Here is a 26,031-nt window from a genome sequence, read left to right as displayed (position 1 = left end):
TAAGGCCCAATAGATTCTTGCAAACGCCATTAGGAGTTCCAGCATGAGCCGGGGGAACCAGATTTTTTTCACAGATTATCTGTCTCATGTACTACTGTCAGGATAAAGTGTAAGTTTCAGTGAATATGACAAAAAGTTATTTTTATAAAAATTACCTACTGATCTTTTTTAGATTAAAAAACACATGGTGATCTGTTGATCTGATTCGGTGTATGGATGCAGCACGCATTTAACTTTTGACCTTAAGTCCATTTTCTGTTTGCCAGAGTGCATGCATTCGGTGGTTGATGCAAAAAATTGGACTGCAACGCTCCTTAGGATAAAATTGCACTATGGTACTGAGTACTGCTGATTTATTAGTGGAGGAGTGTGTAAGTGGCAGCATGAGTTTGTGAGTTCAGAATTCTACACTGTCTGTGTGAACTTTTATTCAGAGCCAAGTTTATTAGGTGTGTAAGAAAATAATGTAAATATATTGTGTTGTGATTTTTTTTTGTGATATTGTATCAATTCTTAAAAAGAACTATCAATTTTTTATATTTCAACCACCAAAATAACAAAAGTAAACTTTATTTTACTCAGATTTTATGTATGGTATGAACGTTTTCCTGCAGGCCACATACAGCAAAAACGTCCCATTGAGGCAGCCCAGCACCTTGTTCTATCCATGCTTTGAAGAATGAACACTCATGCCTTTTTGAATGAATCTGTGTGTGCCTTTCTGAATATACAGTGTGAGTGTGTGCGTGTGTGTGTTGGGGGGAGCTTGACAGTCACTTTTCATCTCCTTACACGACAGCCTCATCAAAGATTAACACTGGGAAAAAATGTGAGGCACTAATGGAGGCGTGCCGTGTTCTCGCAGCATGGTAAAGTTACAGCTGTCATCACTAATGCTGCCACTAGGTAACCCCCCCCCCCCCACACACACACACACACACACACTGACAGAAACTTGGTCTGAAATGACAGATGTGCTCTCCCTCTCTCAGCCTCCTGCCCGTTGACTGCTGACAGATGGTGAAACAGAAAAAAGAGCAGGGAGGGTGCGCAGGGTAGAACGGGGTTAAAGGTTTCAAATCTGCCCATTCCTGTTAAAGACAAATCTGCCTCCGTCCAAACAAAAACAACAGTCCAAATGAACCTGTCAGCAGCTTGAACACACTCTTCCTTCAGCCCAGAATAAAACGTGTGAATCTTTTATGTTTTATCTAACTGGGTAGGTTATTTCTCTGTTTTATTTACTGACAAACACACGCTCACGTGGGCTTAAAATTAGATCACAGTACATGAAACAGTGGCACACTGTTGAAAGATATTGAGAATTTCTGCTAACAAAAAAATAAATCAGTATCAGTCAAGGCAGTGGTGACTGTTTGATGGAAGGTAGGTGTGCTGAGAGGAGGAGCCAGAGTGAGTAAGGAGAACACACCCACACACTGACACAAACAAAGAGACACAGACAAACAGCCAGTCGGACAGACAGGGGGAAAAAAGAGACACATGGAAACAGACATAAAGAACTAGCACATTGTCGGCTTAAAGAAGAAAGTTCTTAAAACTAGAATCTGACTTAGTTACTACAGTAAGTAAATCCTGCTAACATGAATATGTAGTATGGAACTGAGACACCGCTCAGTCCAGACTCCTCACAATGTCCCAGTCCCAGAGCAACATTATTAGCCACTTTGTGAGACATGTCTCATTTTGGTGATTTCCAAACGTCCTTTGGAGACGAGTCAGCAGGGGAATGGAACCCATTGGAACCCAATAGAACCCATTTTCTTCCAGATATCAAGGGATCCCTTTTAAAATGGTCATGCCAGTTTTTCCATTGACAAAATTTAGCCTAGCTTTGGAGCGTTATTTAGCCCCCATCCCGACATGCTAGTATGACAGGGTTGGTACCAATGGATGATCATCTAGTTTCATATGATATGATTTGACTCTAGCTTTAGCTACAGCCTCTGAAAGACAGTGTGGAGTGGAAGAGGGAAGGATAATGTAGTGGCCAATCAGATTTCAGGAGAGGCCAGTGCCACCCCAGGTCCCCCTCTAGACATTCCCCTGTGAGTCAGGAGATCCAATCAGAGAGTAGCAAGATATACAGTACTGAGGCAGGCGGTGGACAGCGCGCTCCAACCAGAAGAATCATCTGAGATCAGCTGTGCAGTTTATGAGAACCATGTGAACGAGACAGCACACCCACTCTGACTCGTAGGTCAGCTTTTATTCTTTCCATTCAGGGTCATGTGAGTGGAGCCTGTCCCAGCATGCATTGGGTGGAAGTAATGGAAGGCTGACTGATGCCAGTGGGCTACTTGAGAGCCCGGCACCAGGAGGAAGTGAATTTGGGGGCTGTTCGAATTTGTGAGAGGGCAATTGTTTTCATAAAATAAAATAAATTGATTTAACCACGCAAAAGAATACATTTATTAATCAGAGCACTAATAAATCAGTTCAGAATCTAATCTAAAAATGATGATGTTGTAAGAAAGAAATGGAAAGACATTGAAGTCACCTGACTGATCAGCTGTTTGTGCACTCGTTCGCATTGTCCTTTGCCAAAGCACGAAAGTCGATTAAAATCTGCAACATATTTGGATGGAAACATGATTCTTCATAAGGTAACTGCGCATTTTGGACTGTGGTTCTAGGATAGCAAAGTTATCTAGAAGAAACCAATGAACCCTCGTAGTTAGAGGAGATTAAATGAATGTTACATGTTAGTCCCAATTTGCAGGAGAAATACTTTTACAGAGCTTCACAAGTGAGCTCAGCTTCTGCTGCAGAAATGTGTTATTTCCTGTAATTTTCCTGTGTGGAGTTTATTTTCAGCTGTTTCAGCAGGTTTCCCAAGGCTGTTAGTCATCAAATTAAAAAACCTCAAACTTTCACTGTAAAAGTTTATTTTGATAAAATTAAACAACTTGATAATACAGTACATCATATACGGACGGTAGACTGCCCACAGCGAGTTTCACACCTCCAAAATTACATTAAAAAAACGGTGAAGCTGGACGGTATTTTTGATTTTTTCCCCCTCCAAGAATATCATTGTGTCCTATAAATATTTGGTACAAAAAGAATGAGTTACAATATAAAGAAAAATATGTGGACATTTTTGTTTTAAGCCTTCAGAGCAGACCACGGTCACAAAACACAACTGGAACAAACTGCTGCTTTTACTGGAACTGCCAAAACACACAATACAAAGTCCTGATGTCAGATCAGAATAACAAAAAGTCAGAATCAGAAATGATTGGACTTCATTCCTCACTTGGAAACAAATGTTGAACGTAGCACTGAGGTTGACTGTTGTGATTTTGCTTCAATACTGTGACATCAAAGCAAGTGATGAATATGCTGCCCTCCAGTGTCGGTTAATTACAACATTTAACAACAAAACCTCACGTCTCTGAACGGGACACAGGGGTGGGCTGAATAAAACGAAGCAAATAAACAAGTAAATAAGGAAAGCTATTGTTTTTCTCTTGTCTCAGACAAAGCAGAGAGTGAACTTTGGGCAAATATTTTTGTTCATCATATCCTCAAACTGCGAGCAAACAGGAGAAAACGGGTAGGAGTGGGATATAAACTTAGCAGTCACTGAAAGGCTGTGAAGTCAGACGCTCGTGCTTTCAAAAGGTCGACAAATGTGTTTCTTTAATTCGAATGCAACCCACAGAGCCACATCCTAAGCTAATGTTGTAAAACTGATATGCTTCCGTTCGTCAGTGGTGCCTTCCTGCAAGCTAACAGGTGAGTGTGGACTTGTTGTCATGGTAACATTACTATAAGGCAGTAGAATCAAATAGCCTAAAGATAAACCACTATTTTTGACATTTACAGTGTCGAATCCACAAATCAATTCTCAGATGGTTTGATTATCCCCGTTTTTGTCGACATGGCAACCAGGAGAGATTCTGCTCCCAGCCAAGAAATAGAGAACAGAAATAAAACCCCAACTTGCTGTTTTTATACTTTGGTTTTTATACTGAAAATAATGAGATACATTGTGTTAATCATTGAGCTTTCAGGGTGCTGGTGGGTGGAGTTTATTACTTTTGGACAGAGCCAGGCTAGCTGTTTTGCTAAGATAAGCTAAGCGGCTGTTTGTGGCATCGGTCTGCTCAGCTCCCAAAATACTGAACTGATTTTACAAAACATCAACCTATTATCAAATTATTCTTGTTATGGCTAGCGTGTTAGCAAATGGTTGCTTTCCTCCAGCAGATAGGGAGCAACATTAGCATCTATTTTGAGTCTAATATCCATTTTCCTTTTAGCTCTGTCGCTGTGTCTGTCTGCTGTTTGGTGCTGAAAATAGATCTCTGCTGCAGGAAATGAGGTCGATGAGAGCCAAGAGACTCAATCCTAACAGCAAAAACTAACCTAACCGACCGGTAAACCAAAACAATATCTAAAAAGACGCTAAAACACTCTGTAGAACTGAAGAGAACCGCAGATTCTCTGAAATTTGGTCACTACAGTCGACTCCCTTCACATTATGTGGAGTCATTTGATCCGTTGTTGTTATAAAAATATTGATTAGTGCACCAAAATCACAATGTTTGCCTTACATATGGCTTAAGCATTGTTATCATTGAGTTTGGCAAGTCAATTTAGCCATGTCCCTCATGTAAATATAAAGCATATTCTCAATTGAAATACTTTAACATTGTTCATCAAATGTCTGATATCTGAAGTTGTTGTAAAAAGCCAGCTCCAGCCCCCCGTGACCCTCCAAAGGCTAAGCAGTTAAACATAATGGATGGATGGATGGATGGATGGATGGATGGAAAAAGATTTCAGTAAAATTAAAGAATTTACAGAACTCAGTGTACTTCCAATATAACTCAGTTTAACCACATTTCTGACACAATATACACTTAATCAAGAGCTAAAAATCTAGATATTATGCCATGAACATATATCTTCTTTTTGTGTGCAGCACAAAATAAATCAACAAAAAAGAATCTAAAAACCTGCATAAACATAAAGAAATCAGTGCATTTAGTCACGTGAGTTGTCCTCTTTTTACTCTGTGTTCCGAAGAAGGCGTTTTCCTAGCGAGGATCCTTTAGAACAGCTCCTCTGGAATGGTCCATTTGTACAAGACAGCAAAAAAGACAAAAAGCAATAATGTAAGAGTCATTAGCCCCCTCCAGTCTCAGCCAGCCCACAGGCATCCACAGTTCAGCTGGAAGGGCAGCAGAAGGGCACTTAGTCAAAAAAACCAAACATAAAAAACAAAACTCTTCTTCCACACACTCCTCACTCCATATCTGCAGAGGTAAGTGTGTGTGGACCAGTCCTGGAATTACTACACTGCTGTTTTGTTGACTGACCTGGTTCCCAACACTTCCCTCCATTCGGTTTAATGCCACACACAGAATGGTTATTTGGTAACCAAAGAGAGATTAAAGCAAAGCCTCAAAGTATTAAAAGTCCAATTCTCAGTACAAAATACAGTCTGATTTTGATTCAAAACTCCATTCAGGCCAGAAATGAGTCTTTGAAGAGGTTCACACTGGTGGAACTGTGCTGGTTAATTTACATTTCTACATCCATTAGCCCCCATCCACAAAATCAGATATTTAGGACTTTTGTCCCCGATTTGAGAAAGACTTGGTAAGCATTTTTCTGAGCCGTGTGCAGTGAAGGCAGGTCAAGGATTGGGTAGCGTTCTTAAATATCCCATTAAATGGAATCTGCCGGCACATCTGTTGGCTCATCGTGTGGGTAGCTTGTGTCATCTGTTTTTTAAAACGTTTTCCTTAAAGCTCATCAGCAACATTCACAACCTCTAATGTTGAGATTGTGGTAGTCAAACTTCGCTGTCTCTGGCCCTGCATTGGTCACAATCTTTCCTGAACCTGTCTCTGACATGGAGGTGAGCGTGTGTTTGTTAGGAGAAGTCACTGTCCTCAGCCCCGTACAGGTCAGCTAGCTTCCTGAACCTGGGCCCCCAGTCACTCAGGTAGTGGTAGTCCTGCTCGGCCTCAGATGATGCTGAGCCCAGTGAGCTCAGTGACTCGGCCACCGAGCCTGCACCCTCGTAGGCGTAGGTGGCCAGCGAGTCGTACGGCGGTGCTGTCGGGTTACAGTCGTTCTCTAGCACTCTCTGATTGATGAACTCACGTACGTCCCCATTGTCCCGTGCAGCAATACTGACTGGCGGCATGATGAGGCCAGAGGGGGCAGGGGCTGGCCGGCGGTACGGTGGGTACAGCAAGGTGTCGGTGGGGATGATGTCACGCCTCTGTTTGGCGGACTCCTCCAAGGCGGCGGCGGCATCCGGGTGTCGCAGTGCACCAATGTCGAAAGCCTGGGTGTCCTCCTCACCTCCGCCCTCGTCATTGTAGCTCACCACATTGTCCCGGACATCCTCCTTGGAGATGATGAGAGGTTCCTGCTTTCTCTGGCGTTTCAGCGCTGTGAACAGAACCACGATCACTGCAAGAATCAACAGAAGAAAGATACGGGATAAGACAATTTTACAGTGAACAGCAGTGGTTAGAATATACAGCCAATAAGGACATGTATTGAATCAAATGCTGAAGCTTTATGAGAGGCACTGAAGCCAATGGCATCTATCACATGATGCACACTGACCCAACAAACCAGTGGAACAGCTTTCATAGAAATGAATGGAACGCTGTAGTTGTCTTTATGCATCAATCGTTAGCTAGTTAGTTCCATCTGAAATCTGAATGTTTCTAGTTAGCTAGTGTTTTGCTAACATTAGCAACTAAGATGTGACTATATATAATTAATAAAGTCACATCACAATGTTGTTGTCTTTCCAACATAGATTAGCCTAGCGCATAGCATATCTAAGTACAGGAAAGGAGAAAGTGAACCAAGGTTCTAACCGAGGCTTGCTCAACTGTTATGGAGCACAGAGCAAAAAGGGGCGGGACTTAGGAAGGGTCAATTGATAACGAAGCCAGGCAGTCAGTATCTGTGACTGGGGCCGGCTAAGTATGATAATTTGAAGTCTGTAAACTGTAATGGCTAACCTGGGGATCTGTTTATAACCAGTCTGACTGTCTGACTGCCATATTCCCAAATCTAAGTAACTCACTTGGTGAGTAAAATCTTACTAGTACAAATAGAAATGATGGCTAACCTCATGGACATGGAAAGGGTGCGTTAGATATATTTTGCAGTATGAGTATGAGTGTAAACAGAGTAAGATTTTGGTGTGAAGATGTGTGCCACAGCTTATCTTAATTCAGTCCAACACATAGAACTCTAAACGAGGTGTAGCTGCATTATATCCCGAAATCAGCGTAAAAACAAGAGGGCTGCACAGGCAGTTACAGGCAGACAGAAAGGACAGCAGCCTTTGATTTCAGAGAGGGCTCAGCCATAAGTAATCATGCAGAACATTTGATTGGCTAAGCTCATGCAGGCCAGTTTGAATTTAAATCAAGTGAGAGCAGAGCGGCAACAAGAAAGAGCAGAGGCGGAGTTAAGGTCAGGGAACTGAAATAACGGATAATGCATACACAGTAGCACGGAAACTCAGCATGAAATGTCTGCAGAGGAGCAGGAGAGGGTGAGCTGTGATGTGAATGAGAGAATATCAGATAGTGAGTGAGAAAGTAAAGGTAAATATAGTGGTAGAAAGATTAGTATAGATAAAGTAGGCAGTTACTGTATAGTGTGTACAGGGGAGAGTCTGCTGAAAGATTGATGAACAAAAATTAAATAGTAAATGTGATGGTTGAGGCGATGATGAATACATTCATATGCATATCAGCACTACTAAAATACTACATCTTAAGGCTGTGTTTTCATTGCCATGTTAAATATAATTTGACACAATAAGATGTCTCTGAGGAACCAGACTGAGAACTAGCTTCACCATTTGCTTTCTTTCTGAGTTTTAGCTCAGTTTAGCTCTTTTTTTGCTCAAATACAAATATATTGAGTTGTAACAGCAGCTTTACATATTAAATCCAATCATGCATGTTTTGAATGTAAACTTGTTTAGGTTCCCTAATAAATAACAGAGCTGAACAGAGGCCTGTGTTGAACTGCAGCGCTCCTTTTGATTGCAACATTTTTCTGATTAAAATAATCCGATTAAGGCATTTGCACAACAACCTCTCTGGTCAGAGTACTGCCTTAACCAGGTTAAGGAAGAGTTATTGCTGTGTATGAAAACTTGCTCAGGGTGTGTGTGAGTCTGAGTGTGTGCTCTCATCTCTCTGTGCTCATGTATTGTAAGTGTGAACACTGCAGTACAGCACTGCCTACCTCCTGGGTTCACACTGCTAGAGTATGTGACTACTGCCGCTGTGTACTGCACAATGTGTGATTTGGTTATAGCTGTTGATTACACAGTAAAATATATCTGATAACTAGAGGTTGCTCTAAACTCTTTTAAACGTCATCTAACTAACTCCCTGAAAAAACAGAGAGCGAGAGAGTGCTCAAGTGGACTATGGACGAGGACAGAAATGGACAGAAGTCGATCATGGAGCCTGATGTACAACCCTCAGGTTTATCAGTGAACTGTATGAACAGCACTACAGACTAACAGTGTGTATGAGTGACGGCTGTCTCATACGAACAGGTTCAGCGCTGGTTGAATCTAGTATCTACACATACAGTGCGCCTGTCTCTTCACTGCCCTGCATTACTACAAACTACTGTATGATGTACTGGTCATAGGCCACATCTTTCGCCCACATGCATGTGCTGCCTCACTCCCTCATCTTCTCCTTGCAGTTTTAATGATTGACTGTTCTCTACTGAGTGTTCTGACACACAGTACGCTGGTTGTTTGCTGAAAACAAATTTTCTAAAATTGGTGTCAAATTGGTGCCAAAAAGTGATCCTAGCTGTTCAAGTGAATGCAAAAACTGAATGAATGTCACTCAGCATTTAGTATGACGTCATTATACAGGCCGACTCTCTCTCAGCAGCCCGCAACTCTTCCAGCGTCCCTGGTGTGTGTCCACTAAAGTCTGCAATGACTGCATTTTCAGGAACATAAATATGTATTCATTTTTCCCAGCAGCCCACTGGACTGTGACCACTGCATGAATAACAGGATAAGTGGGGATGTGGTGGCAGATGAGATGCATTCATTTCCATACGAGGTTTGATTCTGACAAGCAGCAGCAGACGTGGTGCTCCGAAGCAACATTGTTTTCCATTATTGCAAATGAGAAAGCACAATGGCTGCTTGTTTTTACCATGCTGTGCAAATGGAACCACTGCTCTGCACTGGGCAGACAGAAGTGTGATCATACATGCTACATGTTGTGTGCATCAACATTTCATTTTATTTCTGTCACAGTATTCTTCCTGCTATTTTAATTTAAATAGCCAAATAAAGAAACACTTTCTTTAAACTATATTTTTTTCCAGTTATCTTTCTTTAGAATTTCAGTGTCTTCATTGATGTGCATTGCTCCTTTACACATTTTAAAAGACAGCCTTTGGCCTTATTGTATTCGTTTTATTGAAAATGCCCTCTAAAAGTGTGTTTTGTAGTATTGTGTTCAAGAGCAGCAGTCTTTCATGGTTACAGAGTAGAAAAAGGTACTTTTATTTGATTGTACTATGGAACTGAATAGAAAAGAATACTGCTGGTTTTGGAGTTTGAGTTAACAGAAGACAACAGGAGCTCAGCTGGTTGTATTTTCTTCAGTTCTTCAACCATAGGGCTTGGTGATTGATGTCCTATAATTTTAAATTCCTCACCAAGCTATAGAACTTTAAACAACCCTTTCTTGCCCATTTCTGGACGGACATCTTGCAAACAGCATAAAAGCAGGCATCTGCAGAGGATCAGATATATCCCCAATAACAAGCTTAAAGAAATTGAAATGTGGCAACCATTACTTCAGCATTTGGAAAGCAATGGACAGTTGAAATGGACCTTAACACTGTAATTCACTGTAAGCTGAATATCTTTGCTCTGTAGCAAAACGCTCACGAACTAGCCAACAAAATAGCTACTAATTGATGTAGATGATCTAGCTAGTTAGCAATTGTTTTGCTAACATTACCTAACTTAAAGATACAGTGTGTAACATTGAGGAGGATTAATAGCTAATTTTGCATTAGTGTATGTTTTTTACAGTAGCCTAGAACGGACGTTTTTTGTTTAGTTTCTCCTTCTTGCTTGGTTGAGTCTGCAATCTCACTGCTAGATCCAACAAACTGGTTCTTTAAGATATATAAAGGTATAAAAATATCTCATATATATGTTGCTTTTAATCTTTTAACCATCCATATATCTTTAGCCAAGGGGCAGGACTTAGAAAGGATCAATAATAAAAAGGGGAATTGTCTTTGATCATCCAGAGTTCATTTAGAATATGGTTGTATTGTTGTCTTATATATTCGTCAAATCATTTTTATATCCCCTGTATTGGTTGACGTGAGCACTGTTGTGAACTCTGACACACACAGACATACACAGTATAATTCCCCATACGTACTCAGCAGTATGATGGCGCACAGGAGGATGGCGATGAGAGCTCCTGTGCTGAGACCAGGTGCGCTGCTCAGAGCCTCTGGATTACACAGCTCCATGTTTCCATCGCGGTCGCAGGTGCACACCCTCACGGTGAGGGTGCCGGTGCTGCTCTGCATGGGGTAGTCGCCATCGGTAATCACCACGGGAACCAGGTAGACGCTCTGGTGAAGGCGGCTGTAGCTGGCTCGACGTGTCAGGATGCCAGCAGTGTTATCTGAGTGGGAGAAAGTTCAGTTAGAATATCATCGCAGCACACCCGCAGCGCAGGGGTGTCCGACACTTTGTCACACAGCAGAGGTGCGAATAAGATCACTTTATGACTAGGTTGGAAAGAAAAATGTGGGTGCAACAAGGCAGAAATCACTCTTCTATCTCAGATAAAGAATGGGGATGGATCTGTTCTACAACTCGGGAAAAAGGAAATATAAAACCGGGCTTGGTAAATAAAATCTATACTTATTTATAAAAAGTTTCACAATATCAAAATAGGGTACAACTTGACAACATAAAAGCAGTCAGTCACATTGCAGAAAAAAGCTATTTCTTACCAATAATATGTAAAACAGTCACGTTCAAATCTTAGAAATAATAATCTTTTCAAATTACAACCCCAATCAAAGGTTAGGAATGTAACTATGATTCTATAAAGGTCAGAGACTGTATATAATACCTGGATTTCCAGCATCTGTGGGGAATGAATGAAATAGCTTCCACAACCTTGAGAATAGATTTCTGTTTTTCAATGGTTTGAATATTTTCATCCTTTTTTAGCTAAGTGGCTGTGGCTTCATATTTAATTGACAGACATAATCATCTATATCTTGGCCAGAAAGCTAATAAGCTATTTCCAAAAATGCTAAACTTGATGACTTGATTTGACTTGCAGTTTCCGGCAAATGAACTACAGTTTTCCTGTACTGTCACATTAATTAAGCTAAAGCCCATAAATAACTGTTATAATCAACATCTTTTCAAGTATTAGCCTATTAAAAGAGAGGTAGAAAGTGTTAGTTGCATGTACTATTAATAATTATCAACCACAACAACAAATGTAAATTTTAATATTAATAACAGGCTGTATGCATTTAGATGTATAAGACCATCTACAGCATTTCCTAAAGAGACTTGATGCCAAAAATTCGCTGCAAGTGGTGTGAACAGCTCTCGACTGTCTTTGTGTCTCTTAAACACGCTTTTAAGGACAACAGAGATTATTTCCAGGATATTTGGAAATTTCAATCAATTTCCAGGTGTTTCCATCGATGCAAAACTTGTCTCTAAATTTTAGGGACGTGTGGGAACCCTGTCAGATCTTAATAACTTTTGATACAAACGTATTCTGGAGCATTACAATTTAGATTCATTACGAACAATTATAATGTGTCGCTTTTTCTTGTTCCAGTATTTCTATTATGCAGACTATGTATTGCATCCCTATGGGATAAAACCCCCGAGTGACTAAGTACTAAATATACAATATATAGAGAAATAGCAGTATCTCAGAAACTATATGAAGTCAAATGTAGCATTGGATTGAAAGCAACTTAAAGTTTAATAATATGTGCTTTGATCCAGTCTAAATCTGATATTTAACATATCAATTTGTGATTTAAAAAAACTAAAAACTTTTGTCTACCAGTTAAGGCATGATAAAAACTCTGTGGGGCTTTTCCTGAACATACTTAATATAGTTGCTAGTCATTCATTTTAGGCACTGTGCCTGGTCAAGTACCTCCGTTATCTCGGACGGTGAAGTTGCTGCGGTGGCTCCCCTCAGGGGCCAGGCTGAAGAAGAACTTGTGTCCCGTTGACGGCTCGTCAGCATCGACTGCGCTCACTGTCTGGATCCGCTGTCAGAGACACCAACATAAGTTAGAATGAACATCCTGATGGAGTTAAGTGAATTAACAGAAGTCAATGAGTGGAAAAGGACTGGCAGGGTCCACAGTGACCGTACACACTGCTGTCCTCACTTTGTGTGCCAACACAACAGCTTGGATCTTATCAGGATCACTGGTGTCTGTGCTAAATAAGCCATCAATATCTCTGTCAACAACACGACTCATCAAATAGATTATACTGAAACAGGACAATAAACATTGCAGCTGTTTCGTTTTTTACATATTACTTTTTTCTTTGTTCAAAGTTCCCAAGCTGCTAATTTACACATCATAACAATACTGTTTAGCAGCACTTTCCTCTTTCCTGTCATCATATGTTAGTATTTCACATAATTATCAGCTGGAAATGGTTATGTAGCCGTGTAACAGCTACATTTCTTTTTGACATTCTAATTTCATTGCTATCTTTCAGTATTTCTCTCGCTTTTTTTCAAATGTGACAAAACATCCTGCTGCCAGTGGCGCTTTGAGGGTTGACAGCAGGACATGAAAGCCGTGTATTTAGCTTTATTTGAGCAAAACAATGAGCGTTTGGATCATACTGAGGGTATGGATTGAGAGCGGAGAAATGGATTATGCTACAGCAGTGGTTTGAGAAGTTTCTTTGGGTGTTTTGATACTTTTCTTTCTCCCACAGTGTAAACTTGTCACCATTGGGATCCATTGTAGCCGACTGAATTCAAGCTGAGCACAGCTGCTGTTCATGGTACAAACTTTTTACAGCTAGCTTTCATATCTACGGGGGGTGAGAGCTTCACATGCCAAAGATAGAATTTGTGTAGGGAATCGCTTTAAGCCAGCAGAAAACTGCATCCCTAATGGAATCCCAGCGGGTTTCAGGGTGTTGGACGGGTTCAAATGCAGAAACAGTCAGTTTAGTAATAATGTGGGCTTTAATCAAGGCAACATAAGGGCTGAGAATCAATATTGATTCAAATATGACACCTTTTACATTTTTGGTAACAGTACCAAAATAATAATATTATATTCAGGAAATTTGTAACCTTTTTTTCCATTTAACAGAATATGCTAGCCTACTCAACAATCTGCCTTAAATAGAGAATGTCAGCTAAATAAAATATAGTCTAAAGTTCTTTCTTCTAGTTTCTTCTTTCAGCAACGAATGGCTGGCAATGCATTATGGGAATTATCTGCAAAAGGGATAAATAATAAACAGAAATAACCTTTGTATCATATAAGCATTTTACTGTTCTACTGACCAGTAATAGTCTGACTATTGGTTGTTAAAGCTGCAGTAGGTAATTTTCTCAGATAAACCCATTGTACACCACCTGCCCAGCACCCAACAGCAGACAGACACAGTTAGAGACCAGCTAGTGAACACAGTGGAGCATTTAGCAGCTAAAGATCCAGATTTCTTTTTCTCAGGACTTGGTGGAGACCAAAAACAGGAGAGTGAAAAGGAGAGTGAATACTGGACTTTTATTCATCAGGTGGACACAAACGTCGTGTCTAATGTCGTTCTGTGTCTGCTGGATGTCTAAATGAGTCATTGTTTAAACTGTCATCATAATAAAAAGACAATCAATTAAAGCAGCTTTAATTTAGTAATAAATACATATCAGTGCACCGCAGGAGCTGTGGGTGACTGTGGTTGAACCCCGGGGAGCTTTGTGTTCCTGTCAGCTGCTGACTCTATATGCATATATGTATATTTATTTACATTATAAATACAATCTTATTTAATTGAATGGGAGACACTGGCTGAGAGATTAAAGGCTTTAACAAAGATTTGTGCCAATAACACACACACACGTGCGCACGCTCACAAACAAATCCGGAGCCCGGGATAAACGGCAGAGGATATCCAGCAAACAAATACTGATGATTAACACTGATGGACAGATGAAAGGGCAGAGGAATTAAAGGATGAAAGGATGGCAGGATGACAGGGACGTGAGTAGACCAATGGCAGCAAGCCACCATACTGGAGAATGTCAAGATGATGCTGTGTTTGCACACGTGTAGCATCAGCATGGAGCAGTTACACCAAACTGTGCTTTCTTCTGTTATATGTAACCTGTTACATATGTGTGGGTGATTACACAGATTACAGATTTGTATTTTTATTCAATTAATTGTTGCAAGATATTAGATGCATGATGTGTGTGTGTGTTTATGTGTGTGTGTGTGTGTAAAACCCTATTTACAATATTCCATGTGTGACAGCTCCTGTCAGTGACCATGACAGATTAGCGTCAACCACCATAGAAGAAGAAATCGAGTGGTCTCCAGGAGCACAGCCAACCATCTCAGCTGCAGGACTGTGTGTTAGTGTGTGTGTGTGTGTGTGTGTACAGTATGTGTAGATGTATAAGCTTGTGCGCTTTAATCACATTAGTTGAATCCCATACAGTACATGATGAATCATATCAAGTGGTATTACACCATAGTACAATTATACTAAGTACTGTTCAAAGCATTCAAACTGACCGATAAAATATGCAATGTTACAGAGATCTAACAAAGTCAAAGTTGCGTCGCAGTGGACAGTGAAGTCAGTCAATTAGGAAGCTAGAGGGGGAGCTAGTTAAAAATGATCCATGTCAATACGTTTGCACTGCAAAGAAGGAATCTCAAGAAAGTAAAAATCCTTGTTTAAGAGGTCTTATTTTTTGTCTAAAACGAAAAACTATATTGTCAAACATGTTTTGCATCAGAAAAGTAATCTGGTTTTAAGAAAATATATCTAACTTACAATATTAGATAGGTATACACTTGCACAACTCAGTTTAGCAGAAGTTGTATTGTGTCTTATTGTAAGATATTTGTATTGTAAGATTTTTTGCCAATTATTAATCTTAAATTCTTAAACTCAGCTCAATACAGTGACCAGAATACTTATTTTAATAAAGTCTATCTTAAGTTTTAAGGCCCACTGTTCTGTTTTAAGAATTCTAGCCAAGCAACATTAGCTCACCCCTTTGGCAGATTTTTTTTACTCAATGTAATTTTTTTTTTTTTTTACAAAAATGTTATTATATTTAACGATATTTGGCTTGTTTCTAGAAGTTTTTACAGTGCATTGGTTCATTGGCTGTGTAAGACAAGTAGGCAGGAAATAAGAAAGCCTACTGTAGCAGTTCAGCATTAAAAAAATATTTTTCAGATTGTTGCAATGTGTTTTTGGTTATAAAATCTTCAAATAAAAACAGGAGACATGCTGGCCTACATTCATCAAAACCCAGTACAAGGGTCAGTGTGGTAGTAATGGCTGATTCCAAGCAAATACTGTGTTTCTATTCATAACAGGGGATTACCAGCTCACTTTAGCCTCTTGCACTTGGCATGTCCCATAAGTGATTTATGAAAGCACATCAGTGTACAATAACGTGCCACCTGCTCTGGGTGGCCTGCAGAGCCGGTTCACATTCTGTACTTGAGGTTGTTCAAGTTCAGTGTTTCAGTGCACTGGAATAATGTCACAGAGCAGCCCCTTTATGAATCATGAGTAAACAGCAGCTCACCACTATGTGTGTGTGTGTGCGTGTATAATTGTGTGAGTAACTTATTTATTTCTGTAGAGGACTCTCTATCTCTGGTTTATGACAACTTGGCAGGGTCGTAGTGACGATTGAGGATACTGACTTTATATGTGGTATTTTTGTCAGTTCGGGGGTTTATATTTTCAATAAGAAATGTACATATCGTGGCTATATTTAGAAGCCGATTCCAGTGTTTTTAGACTTATTACCTTTTACACCAACAAAATGATAAATACATTAACGCTTCAACATTTCTAGAAGTGTGAATAAGACTTTGTATTTTAATTTAATTATATTTAGAAATATAATTACAAGTACAGTTGGACAGTTCTGCAATAGGTAACTTTTATAAATTTTTTTGCATATTTGCTGAAACTTTTTCTATATCCTAACAGTAGAATGTGAGACAGATAATGTGTGAAAAAATCAGGGTTTTCTCAGATTTTAACCTGATTTTTTCACATATTATCTTTCTCATCTACTACTGTCAGGATATAGTGAATGTTTCTGATAGAAATGATGGCCACAATTTCATAAGTAAGTGAAGTGTAATGCTGACACCAAATCTGCCTATTTTAGGACTATAAATGAGAAGGAGATATGTACACAGGTCTCAACAGGGTAAAGTGTGCATGAAACAGCATGGTGCTGGTTGCGATGACGGAAGACTCTAAATAATTATTGCAGCAGGAAAAACAATCAATACCTTCAACAGCAGCCAGATATCCACAGCTATAGCAGGAGAGTGTTTATAGAGTGTTCATAGAGCTACTGCCTATTCTTAGTGACTTTAAGAAGCTGTTAGTGTTTGTATGGGATTATTATGCTAATTTCAAATCGAATGCAGTTTTTTCCCTGACAGTGCAGTCCTGTCCTGTTCCACTTTGTGGTCTGTCTGTCATTTCACTGCACAGAAAGCCCCTGCTGGCTAAGGTGAAGTTGTAATTAGCAGCTTCTCCACATATCCTCGGCAGCTACTGTAAAATTACTCAGATGATTGCTGAGGAACCTGTGTTTAAAACAGGATAGCACAAAATTACGGCTTTTTTGTCATTCATTCTGTTTTTTCTTGAAGCACAGAGGCAGTTGGGTGTTTTGGATCTAGCTCCAGTTAAAATACTTGCATTTGCAAAGCTATGAGGTTAACAAATCTCTATTGAATCTTTCATCCCTCGTTGCCCTTATTTGCAAAGAGAAATAAAACATTCATGCGGCAGGATTCTCAGTATTAGACAGCTCTGACCTCTGCTCTAAATGACAAACGTAGCTGGTGGCAGGTTACATCAGCTGTCACTAATTAATGTTCATTCTGTGAGTAACCCTGATGAAAAAGACCAATACGTGTCCATTTGGTTAATGTGCTCCCTTTGAGCCAGTGTCTGCTTTCAGCCAGAGATGGTTTGCTAGAGAAAGAAGAATTACTGCTGTCTAACAGCACTCTACATGTATGATCATGAACGTACTGCATTTATTTTCCATTTTGTTCAGCAAAACCAACAACGTTGTGAATCTTTTCTGGTGAAAGCTGAGTGCTTCGCAACATTCAGTCTTCCACTTAGACTTTCATGAATATTATTATAAGTTAAAGATGATCTATTTAATAGTTTTGAATCAAGACTGTCGGTGTTTGGAGCAAGTACTTTGAGAAAAAAATTAAAACCTTGATATCAGATTTATGTTAACAATTCTTATATTCAGGTGATTATACACAAATGAAAACATACCTATGGATATTATATTCCATTTCTGACGATAGATCTCAATAGACTTAATGTAATTTATCACTCCTCCTGCCTATCTATCTAATATTTCTACTTTTAAAAAGTGTGAAGTGATGAGGCTGTAGTACCTGGCTGGCTTTGGTCCTCTCACAGACAAAGGTTTCATACACGGTGGCGAAGGTGGGCGCGTTGTCGTTGATGTCCAGCAGGCGGATGTAGACTGGAACATGGCTGGTCTGACGGGGATTATCTGGAAGGCAAACACAGAAAGGGCTTCATGCTGGGGAAAAACTTAACACCCCGCTCCGCTTTCCCACTCTTCCACATTATCACAGTGTGAGCTATCTGGTCCAGCCTCAACTATTCTACTGACGGCTACCACTGAGCAGCTCATTGCTTTGCTTAAGGGCAGCTTCTCAGCATCTGATGAGGCAGAAAGTTGGAGTGTTAGTCATCCACATTTTCCCTCCTGGTCACGAGCCGTGTCTTTAACCTCTGAGCTCACACATAAACATAAAAGATGGAATATGAGAATGTGAAAGAAAACAATACAAAAGTTTTCAAAGTTTTCAAGATGAAATACAATACATTGGCAGATTTTTCTGAGCCCAGGTCCAAACAGCTGGTAATTGAGTCCTGTAATTGTCCCAGCATGTCTCAGTTCAATCCTGGAAACAATCAGGCTTCCATTTCACATTTGTGCCAAATTGTTTGTCAAATTGCAAGGATATCTGATATTAATCAAACCTGAAACTAGAAATGGAAATTATTTATTTAACAAAGCTAACCAATATTTCAGCAGATTCTGTTTTTATCTTTGCTTTATTACAGGCTCCAGTGTTTTCTTCATGATTACCAGACAATCATCAGTGTCCAGCAGAGTCTCAGCACTTAGCAGCACAGCGTGACCAAAAACCACTCGCTTCTTCTGCTTCTGCGGATCCACACTACTGATGGGTCGCTCTGCTTCATGTTCATGGCCACAGCAGGTTAATGACATATGTATGTTTCTTGTTCTTTACATGGCTGTCAAGAGAAAACAAAGAGCAAAACTCTTAAATGTGTGTGACATGTGGCGGCTGTGGCTCAGAGGAAGAGCGGGTTGTCCACTAATTGGAAGGCTGTTGGTTCGATCCCTGGCTTCTCCTGCCATGTGTTGAAGTGTCCTTGAGCAAGATACTGAACCCCAAATTGCTCCGGATGTGCATCGGTGTGTGAATGTGTATGAATGAGTTAGTTTCTGTTTGATGGACTTTACCATCACTGAGTGAATGTGTGTGAAAGGGTGAATGTGGTACGTAGTGTAAAAGCGCTTTGAGTGGTCGGAGGACTAGAAAGGAGCTATACAAGTACAGGTCCATTTACCATTTACCATTTAAATGACGGCAGTGTGTTAGGCGTCTCGCTACGCTGTGTGCGTTCAGTTTCCCATCAGGACGTACAGGAAGCTGCATGATGAACAGAACAATTCCATTTCAAATCGAAGTGTCTTACAGGAGTCTATGGATTGATTTTTTCCTTCTTTCTTTTTGATAAAGAAGTGTTGCAGTAACGGGGAGTATTCATTCTATGTATCTCAGACTGTTTCAACTGGTGCATGAATCATTAGTAAGTGGACTTTTAACAATTTAGCTACATAGTAGATTATTGATTTTGTAACTTTACCAGAGATAAGTAATACCTGCTGTTATAAATGAGAATAAATATATAAAAAGAATGGCTGCTTGTGGTGTGGTTGAGTATGTGATTTAATTTTTATGTTGTAAGGTTTTGAGATATAATCTTCTGAAATATGTACCTCTGCCCCAATACAATGGAGTTGAGATTTTGTTTCTGCTGCTCACTTCATTGAAAACTGACGTTTGTAAAACTTGACAGGGAAGTAAACATCCCTGCTATTCAGACAATCTACAGACCTCATTGTGCACACATTTAATAGGAACAATTGCTTCTGTAGAAATGTTGTTTAAAGCTGCAGTAGGTCATTTTGAAAACATTTTTTGTTGTATTTGCTGAAACGTTCACTATATCCTGACAGTAGTACATGAGAAAAGATAATCTGTGAAAAAATCAGGTTCCTCTGGCTCTTCCTATTGCTCCTAATGGCATTTGCAAGAACCCATCCAAAAACGAAAGCGTCTTTCTATCTTTCTCGGCTCTGATAGGTTGTTTTCATTCAGGCCAGGAGGATTCTCGCAAATACCATTCAGAGCACTAGGAGGAGCCAGAGGAACCTAATACTAACTGTGTTAAAAATTTTACCAAATTGAGACATTTTCTGTATGTTTCTTTTATTTTTGTGTGTTTTGTAAGTACACTAGCCTACTGAAGTCTTGTTTTTATTTTAATTTTAAAATGTTTAAAATGTCATACCTAGTTTTAGTTTTTAGTGTAGTTTATAACCTTGGTTTGGTAACAAGAGTCAATTAAATACTGAAATCTCTAAACTTCGTCTGATAAGTAGATGGTGCACACATTAGATGACGATCTCAATCTAAAATCATTAGATCGACCGCCCCTAATCCAGAGTAACTGGGACATTTTTGAAATATTAGTTTTAGATGATTAGGAGAACACATGAAATTTCAGCAAAAATATTCAAGGCAGATATCTGAAAACCTGGATTGACACTATCTGCATGGCTAAAATGTCACGTAAAAACAGAAACACTTTCTTTCATAAATTGGGACGAAGTGGCCATTTCCCACTCAGCCAGTCCTGGATACTATATTTAGTGGTAACTTGTCATTGAATTCCCTCAATAATAAGTGACTGTCTGTCTCCCTGCATCTCTACTCTACATCAATACATCGCATCATCTCTGCAAATAGCCTGGGCCCCTGCTGGACTTACTGAACTCGGTGGCGATGATTGAAATATTATGCCAGGCAGACTCCTCTCTGTCCAGGCTTCTGAGCAGGAACACAGATCCATTCCCCGGATAGACGTTGAACAGGCGGTCCATGTCAGTGCGGCGGTCGATAGAGTACCTGTAAGAAGCAAGAAGGTGAGAACGGGCTAAGTTGAGGCAGTGGGTGGGATGAACTTACAGTAACCCTTGTATCTGTGCAGCCCCACCAGGGAGTCACCACAGCAAGGGAGAATAATTGATTTCTCTGAAACTGTGATGGAGGAGAGCTCACAGTGATAGAGTGAAGTCAAAAGTGGTGTGGTGCACTGTGGAGTTATTGTAGACATGTTTAAGTCTTTAAAGCTGTTGAAGTTACAATGTGAACTCATAAACTTTGCATGACTATGGGCCTGTACTGCTATGTGCAGCCGTTTTGTTGCTTTCTATAAGGAATTCTGTGGTCCAGATAAAACAAAAGCACAATGCTTTTTAATCATCCAAATTAAACTACATTAGTTACAGAAATGTCTCCATGGAAGCCTGTGAACTTTAATAACGTAAATATAAATAACAATTAAAGCTGCTCGCGCTCCACGCGTATCAGGGTGTGCTGCAGTCGCTTCATCATCATGTGTTGACCACAACGTGAAGTATGTGGTACTATGAGTATGACAGAATATAGGCATGTAGATGTGTTCAGGACAGGACTCCTGAAGTATAAATGTTGAAATTCGACGCCAAGCCACTGACAAACAGTCACAGGCACAACTTTTATCTGTGATGGTCTTAAGATTGTAAACAAAAATCGATCGATTTCCCTAGGAGGAGTTTGTTCAAATATAATGCAAAAAATTGACCACTAAATTCAAAATGGAATTTAGTGGTCATTTTCAGCGACTTGGATTTGGGGTATGGATCCAATAGGCTTTTGTTTGTCTAATGATAAAATGTGACACTACCACAGTGCACCGACATAATCTGTGCAGGGGTACATCAACTGTTTGCAGTGAATAAACCGGCTGCAGAAACACTCCTGCTGTGAAATTATCACAACAATTGTGAGGCCAATATTCGCTCCTCCTTCAACCTGAATTAATACAAACTTTTGGAAACTCTGAAGTGAATTCTTATGAAACCAAAAACTGACGCAGAAACTTTGATCTGGAAGGCCGGACAAAAAGCCAGACTGTTCAACAGCCAACCTTGATATTCTGGAATCACATAATTGTGCTGCACTGGAAGCTGCTGCATTCTGTCCTCTCCTCCTATTCAATCTTACTGTAGCCTGTTCAAAACATCACAGCTACTTGAAAACTGTCTGTGGACTGCTCACAGAGCATTCTCTATTTTTGAACTAGTTGCTGAATGCAGCTATTCACATCTTCACAGCACTCCATAGATAATAGAACTGAGACATCTTTGCTTCTGTCTTCCTCGCCTGCCTGTCAAAGTGGAGGCAAACTGCTCTGTGACCAGGAACTGCGCATTGTGCTGTATATGAACATCTTCAGCATCAGGATCAAGGTTGGTCTCACTATCCACTCCGAAACATAACATTAAACTGCTATCAGCTGTTAATTATGTACCATTTCAAACTTAATTATTGTTTTCCATAAAGAGATGTATGAATCTAAAAGAAAACACTGCCTCAGTACATCCAGCCTCGATCATAATTAGAAAGCACTCAGCAGTAAAATAATAGTTCATTGACACAATGTGAATAGATGATACAGTGACATACACAAAGGCACAAACACAGGAATAATTGGAATTGTGTCTGAGTGTGTGTGTGTGTGTGTGTGTGTGTGTGCCCCCTCGTGACACATAATTTTAAGAGCACTCCATGGTTCCATGCTTGTTTTAATTGGAATATGTTCCTCATCAGTTCGCCTGCTTTAAATGTAGAGAAATACGGGCTCAGTTCCAGCCTCCAACTGTGCTCTGTCCTTCCTGCCACAGTTCATCTCCTGTCAGTTTAACACACTCACACTACTGTCATCCATCCATCCATCATGATTATTTCTTTTTAGCTCATCCTACAGCTCTCTGCCTTTACATTGCACCATTTTCTATAATTCATATCAAATCCTTTGCTGTATCCTATTCCTTGTTTTTTGGTAGAGACTCAATTGCCCTCCAAGTTTAGGAAAGTTTCAACTTATCTAAACAGTCTTACCTCCTGATCAATACCCGCCTTAGCAGAGCAAATTACACAGGGCTTTAGGCATTGTATTTTGTAAACATCAGAAAATTCCCAGGATGTATTGATGCCGTTTGAGCAATGGACAGTTACTAACAGGAGAGGAGCAGAGCTCAAACTATCCTAATGCCAAGCATCAATAATGGACGTACAGCAGTGAGGCAATGGGGTTTAAATATAGCCTCTAGGTGCAGGTTTCTGTTGTGTACTGTATGTGCTCAGCAGTTTTCACACACAGTCTAGTCCACACACACTTGGTTTATTATCTTAACAGTGATCACTGTACCACCTATCTTTTATCCCGCTCCATATTTCCTTCTGTTTCCCCTTTTCAGACTCTTATCAGAACTCCTCACAAGCCTTTAGAGAGTCAAGGTCCATTTGAAGTCAAACTTCATCCAACTGCAATGTAGTTTTTGCTGAGATTTCTAAAATAGAATGACAGGAAGTGAAAGTTTCATATATAACAGCCCTGCACTGCATATATGATATAAGGAATATTGCTTTAAAGGTTCCAGTGTGTAACATTTAGGAGGCTCTACCGTCATAAATGGAATATAATATTCATAGGTATGTTCTCATATGAGAAAAAATATGGCGTGGTTAAATGAATATACTGTATGTTCAACTCCATATTTTTTTTATTTAACCAGATTTATGTAGGGAAAATAAACATTATAATTAACACTAGAGAATGCCATTTCTGAAGAAATTGCGGGTGTGAATGCTGACTGCAACAGCTTACGCCAGGCTGAATTGCTGACTCTAAAAGTTAAATAGTATTAATAATCTATTAAAGGTGGAAGATTTAAAGGTCTGTTAAAGAACTGTCGATATACTGAATCACTAGCATTAATTTTAATTTGTAGTAATTTACGGAGTATATTAGTTGGAAAACTGTGAAAGTCTCATAAGATTTAATATGGTTATCAACTAAATGATTAGACGTAAGTTAGAGAAATTAGTTTGAATACTATGAAAAGCAGTAAGATAAGTGAGAAACAATCACATTGCTTTGAAAGGAACTGAAAAGTTGAATAAATGTCAATAAATAAAATGTCTGTGTGTCTGTCTGTCTGTCTGTTAAACTGGGTTAATAAGCTCATCTCAATCAACTGTGTGTTGCCATGGTGATGGTACCTGTTCTTCTGGCTTAGAGATTTCATTAGATAGAGATTTAAACTGAGGCGCGCCTCTCATGTTTATGCTTCTGCTTCACTCCTGAAATTTCTAAGACAAAATGTTTAGACGACTTCAAATCGTCTGTCCACTCTAGTGATGATGTCACCCACTCTAGCACTGAACATTCCGCGCAATACACACTAATGGAAGGCCTGACATTTTCATGAATTTTGAACTGAGATTGTGTCAAAATCTGAGAGGTATGAAAAAGCTGAATTAATGCCAGAAAGTCCTGCTTGTCGTGAACATTTTAAAATTTTAATGGCTTTTCTATATAAATGTATACATTTGTGCGAAGAGGTTGAATATGAGTGGGTTTGAAGGGTTTTCTAATTGAGTTCCATTATAATTTTTTTTCAAATTTGAAAAGTTGAAAAAAAGGTTGCTAAGTGGAGTTTCTAGCTGAAAGTATGAATGAGTAGTTAAGACTTGAATGGAATATTTCAAAATTATGAAAGTTATCCAAAATCTGAACGTAAGCAATAATGTCCTAATTGAGCTGAACATTTTGACGTTTGAATTAAGTTTCTGCATTGAAAAATGTGGAAGTAGTTATGGGTTGATAAAACATGATGTAAAAAAAGAAAGAAGAGCATACCAACAAACAGTTTGCTGAAAACTCAACTTGGATCCTTCTTAATTAGTTTTGGTTCCCCTATTATTATAAGTCATTAGTAGAAATTGTGGGGTCGGGGCATACATTTTTTTGGCTTCTGAAGCAGGAGGCATGACAGAAAAGGTTTGACAACCACTGCCTTTAGAAGGAGCCCTGTTTATCTTCTTTGGAGTCTGCCATGTTGAACCTGGCTTTAGATAGGGCCTCTGGTGTTTTGCAAACTGATGTTAGCAGAGCATTTTACTGGTGGCTCACTCAGCAAGCTAAGGTGCAGGACAACATGTTATTAGAAAGCTAATGCAGGTGTGGTTGTTGTGGCTCTTGTGTCTTGCGTCAGCGTGACCATCTGCCTATGAAAAAGCAGTGATGTAACTGATTTATGCAAAAATAATTGATTGGCTAAAGGCAAAACAATGCCCATCTGGGAAACAAATGCAATTTATTGTCAGCTCCATTTTAAAGCAGCAAGTTAACTGAAAAATGCATCAGGATCGCAAAGTTGGACTGCAACTGAAAAGGCTGTCACACATTGGGTTCACCTTATTTGTCCAGATTTATCTAAATCCTGATGTCAGTAGGACACTGGCAGGGAATTTCTATACTTAAAGTTTATCCTGGCCTATAGTAGATAAAGAAAAAGGTTGATGCCACAGCTATGACCTATTGAGCCCTGATTTATCTTTGCAAAATTGGAAAAGAAATTTAAACATACCCCAACAAACATGTCCCATCTGACTACTGGCTAGTCATGTGGTCACAATCTAAATAATAAATGGGCTCTATCAATCCACCAGAAAAAGGAGAGCACAAAATGTAGCTGATGGAAGCTGTCTGTAAATGGAAATTAAAGCTGGATTTTACAAAGTTTGCTAAAACCTTGCTCACTTGGACAACTTAAACACTGGAACTGTAGCTACAAAATTGCCTCCTAATACTACATTGAGAAGTCATTGTTTAACTTTCTGGCCTTATAAGTTAACCTATTGTTACGTTAATAAAAAAAAAGAAACTTACTTGACTATGCTGCGAGCTCCATCAGGGTCCATGGCACTGACTGAGCCCACGGCCACGCCCACTGCTGCGTCCTCTTTCACCTCCATCAGGTAGCTGGCTTTGTCGAACAGTGGCGGCTCGTCCACATCTTCCACGCCAATCCGGACCGTGGCCATGTCTTTGGAGCCTGCAGACATGAAGCGGGGGTCCAGCTGGGTGTTCTGGACCTGGATCTCTACTGTGTAAGACTGCTTCTTCTCATAATCCAAAGGCTGCAGAGGCAAAGAGACCAAAAAAAAACCAATCAACATTAATGCTGCTTGGCAAAGTTAGATTTACACCGGAGCAGGCAATTACATGTATTATATATACAGCACAAACAGGCTGTGGTACCAGAAAATGTGTCCTGCTGAGAATAACTATGAATACAAAAATAAGCCATATAAATATACAGTTTAGCAGGTCAGCAAAAAAGATGTGCATGGTGGCTAGTAGGGACAAAAAAAATATTTATAGGTGCATAGATTGACCTTTTGGTCACTAGAGGCAGCAGA

General features: G+C 39.7%; 1 protein-coding gene across 2 annotated transcripts in view; it reads right to left on the bottom strand.

The window, feature by feature from the left end:
- Positions 1–2,892: 2,892 nt before the first annotated feature.
- Positions 2,893–26,031, bottom strand: part of LOC127369758 (cadherin-6) — a 97,141-nt gene continuing 74,002 nt past the window's right edge. For both annotated transcript variants that reach the window (XM_051411476.1, XM_051411488.1), the window contains 6 exons: positions 25,499–25,749; positions 20,489–20,625; positions 17,764–17,885; positions 12,240–12,357; positions 10,470–10,721; positions 2,893–6,459 (listed from right to left, as the gene is read on the bottom strand). In XM_051411476.1, the coding sequence (XP_051267436.1) occupies positions 5,912–6,459; positions 10,470–10,721; positions 12,240–12,357; positions 17,764–17,885; positions 20,489–20,625; positions 25,499–25,749 (1,428 nt within the window). In that variant the 3' untranslated portion in view covers positions 2,893–5,911. The remainder of the gene's footprint in view (positions 6,460–10,469; positions 10,722–12,239; positions 12,358–17,763; positions 17,886–20,488; positions 20,626–25,498; positions 25,750–26,031) is intronic.

This window comes from Dicentrarchus labrax, unplaced genomic scaffold (genome assembly GCF_905237075.1).
Source record: "Dicentrarchus labrax unplaced genomic scaffold, dlabrax2021, whole genome shotgun sequence".
Classification (NCBI taxonomy): domain Eukaryota; kingdom Metazoa; phylum Chordata; class Actinopteri; family Moronidae; genus Dicentrarchus; species Dicentrarchus labrax.
This window is presented reverse-complemented; position numbering and strand designations above follow the sequence as displayed.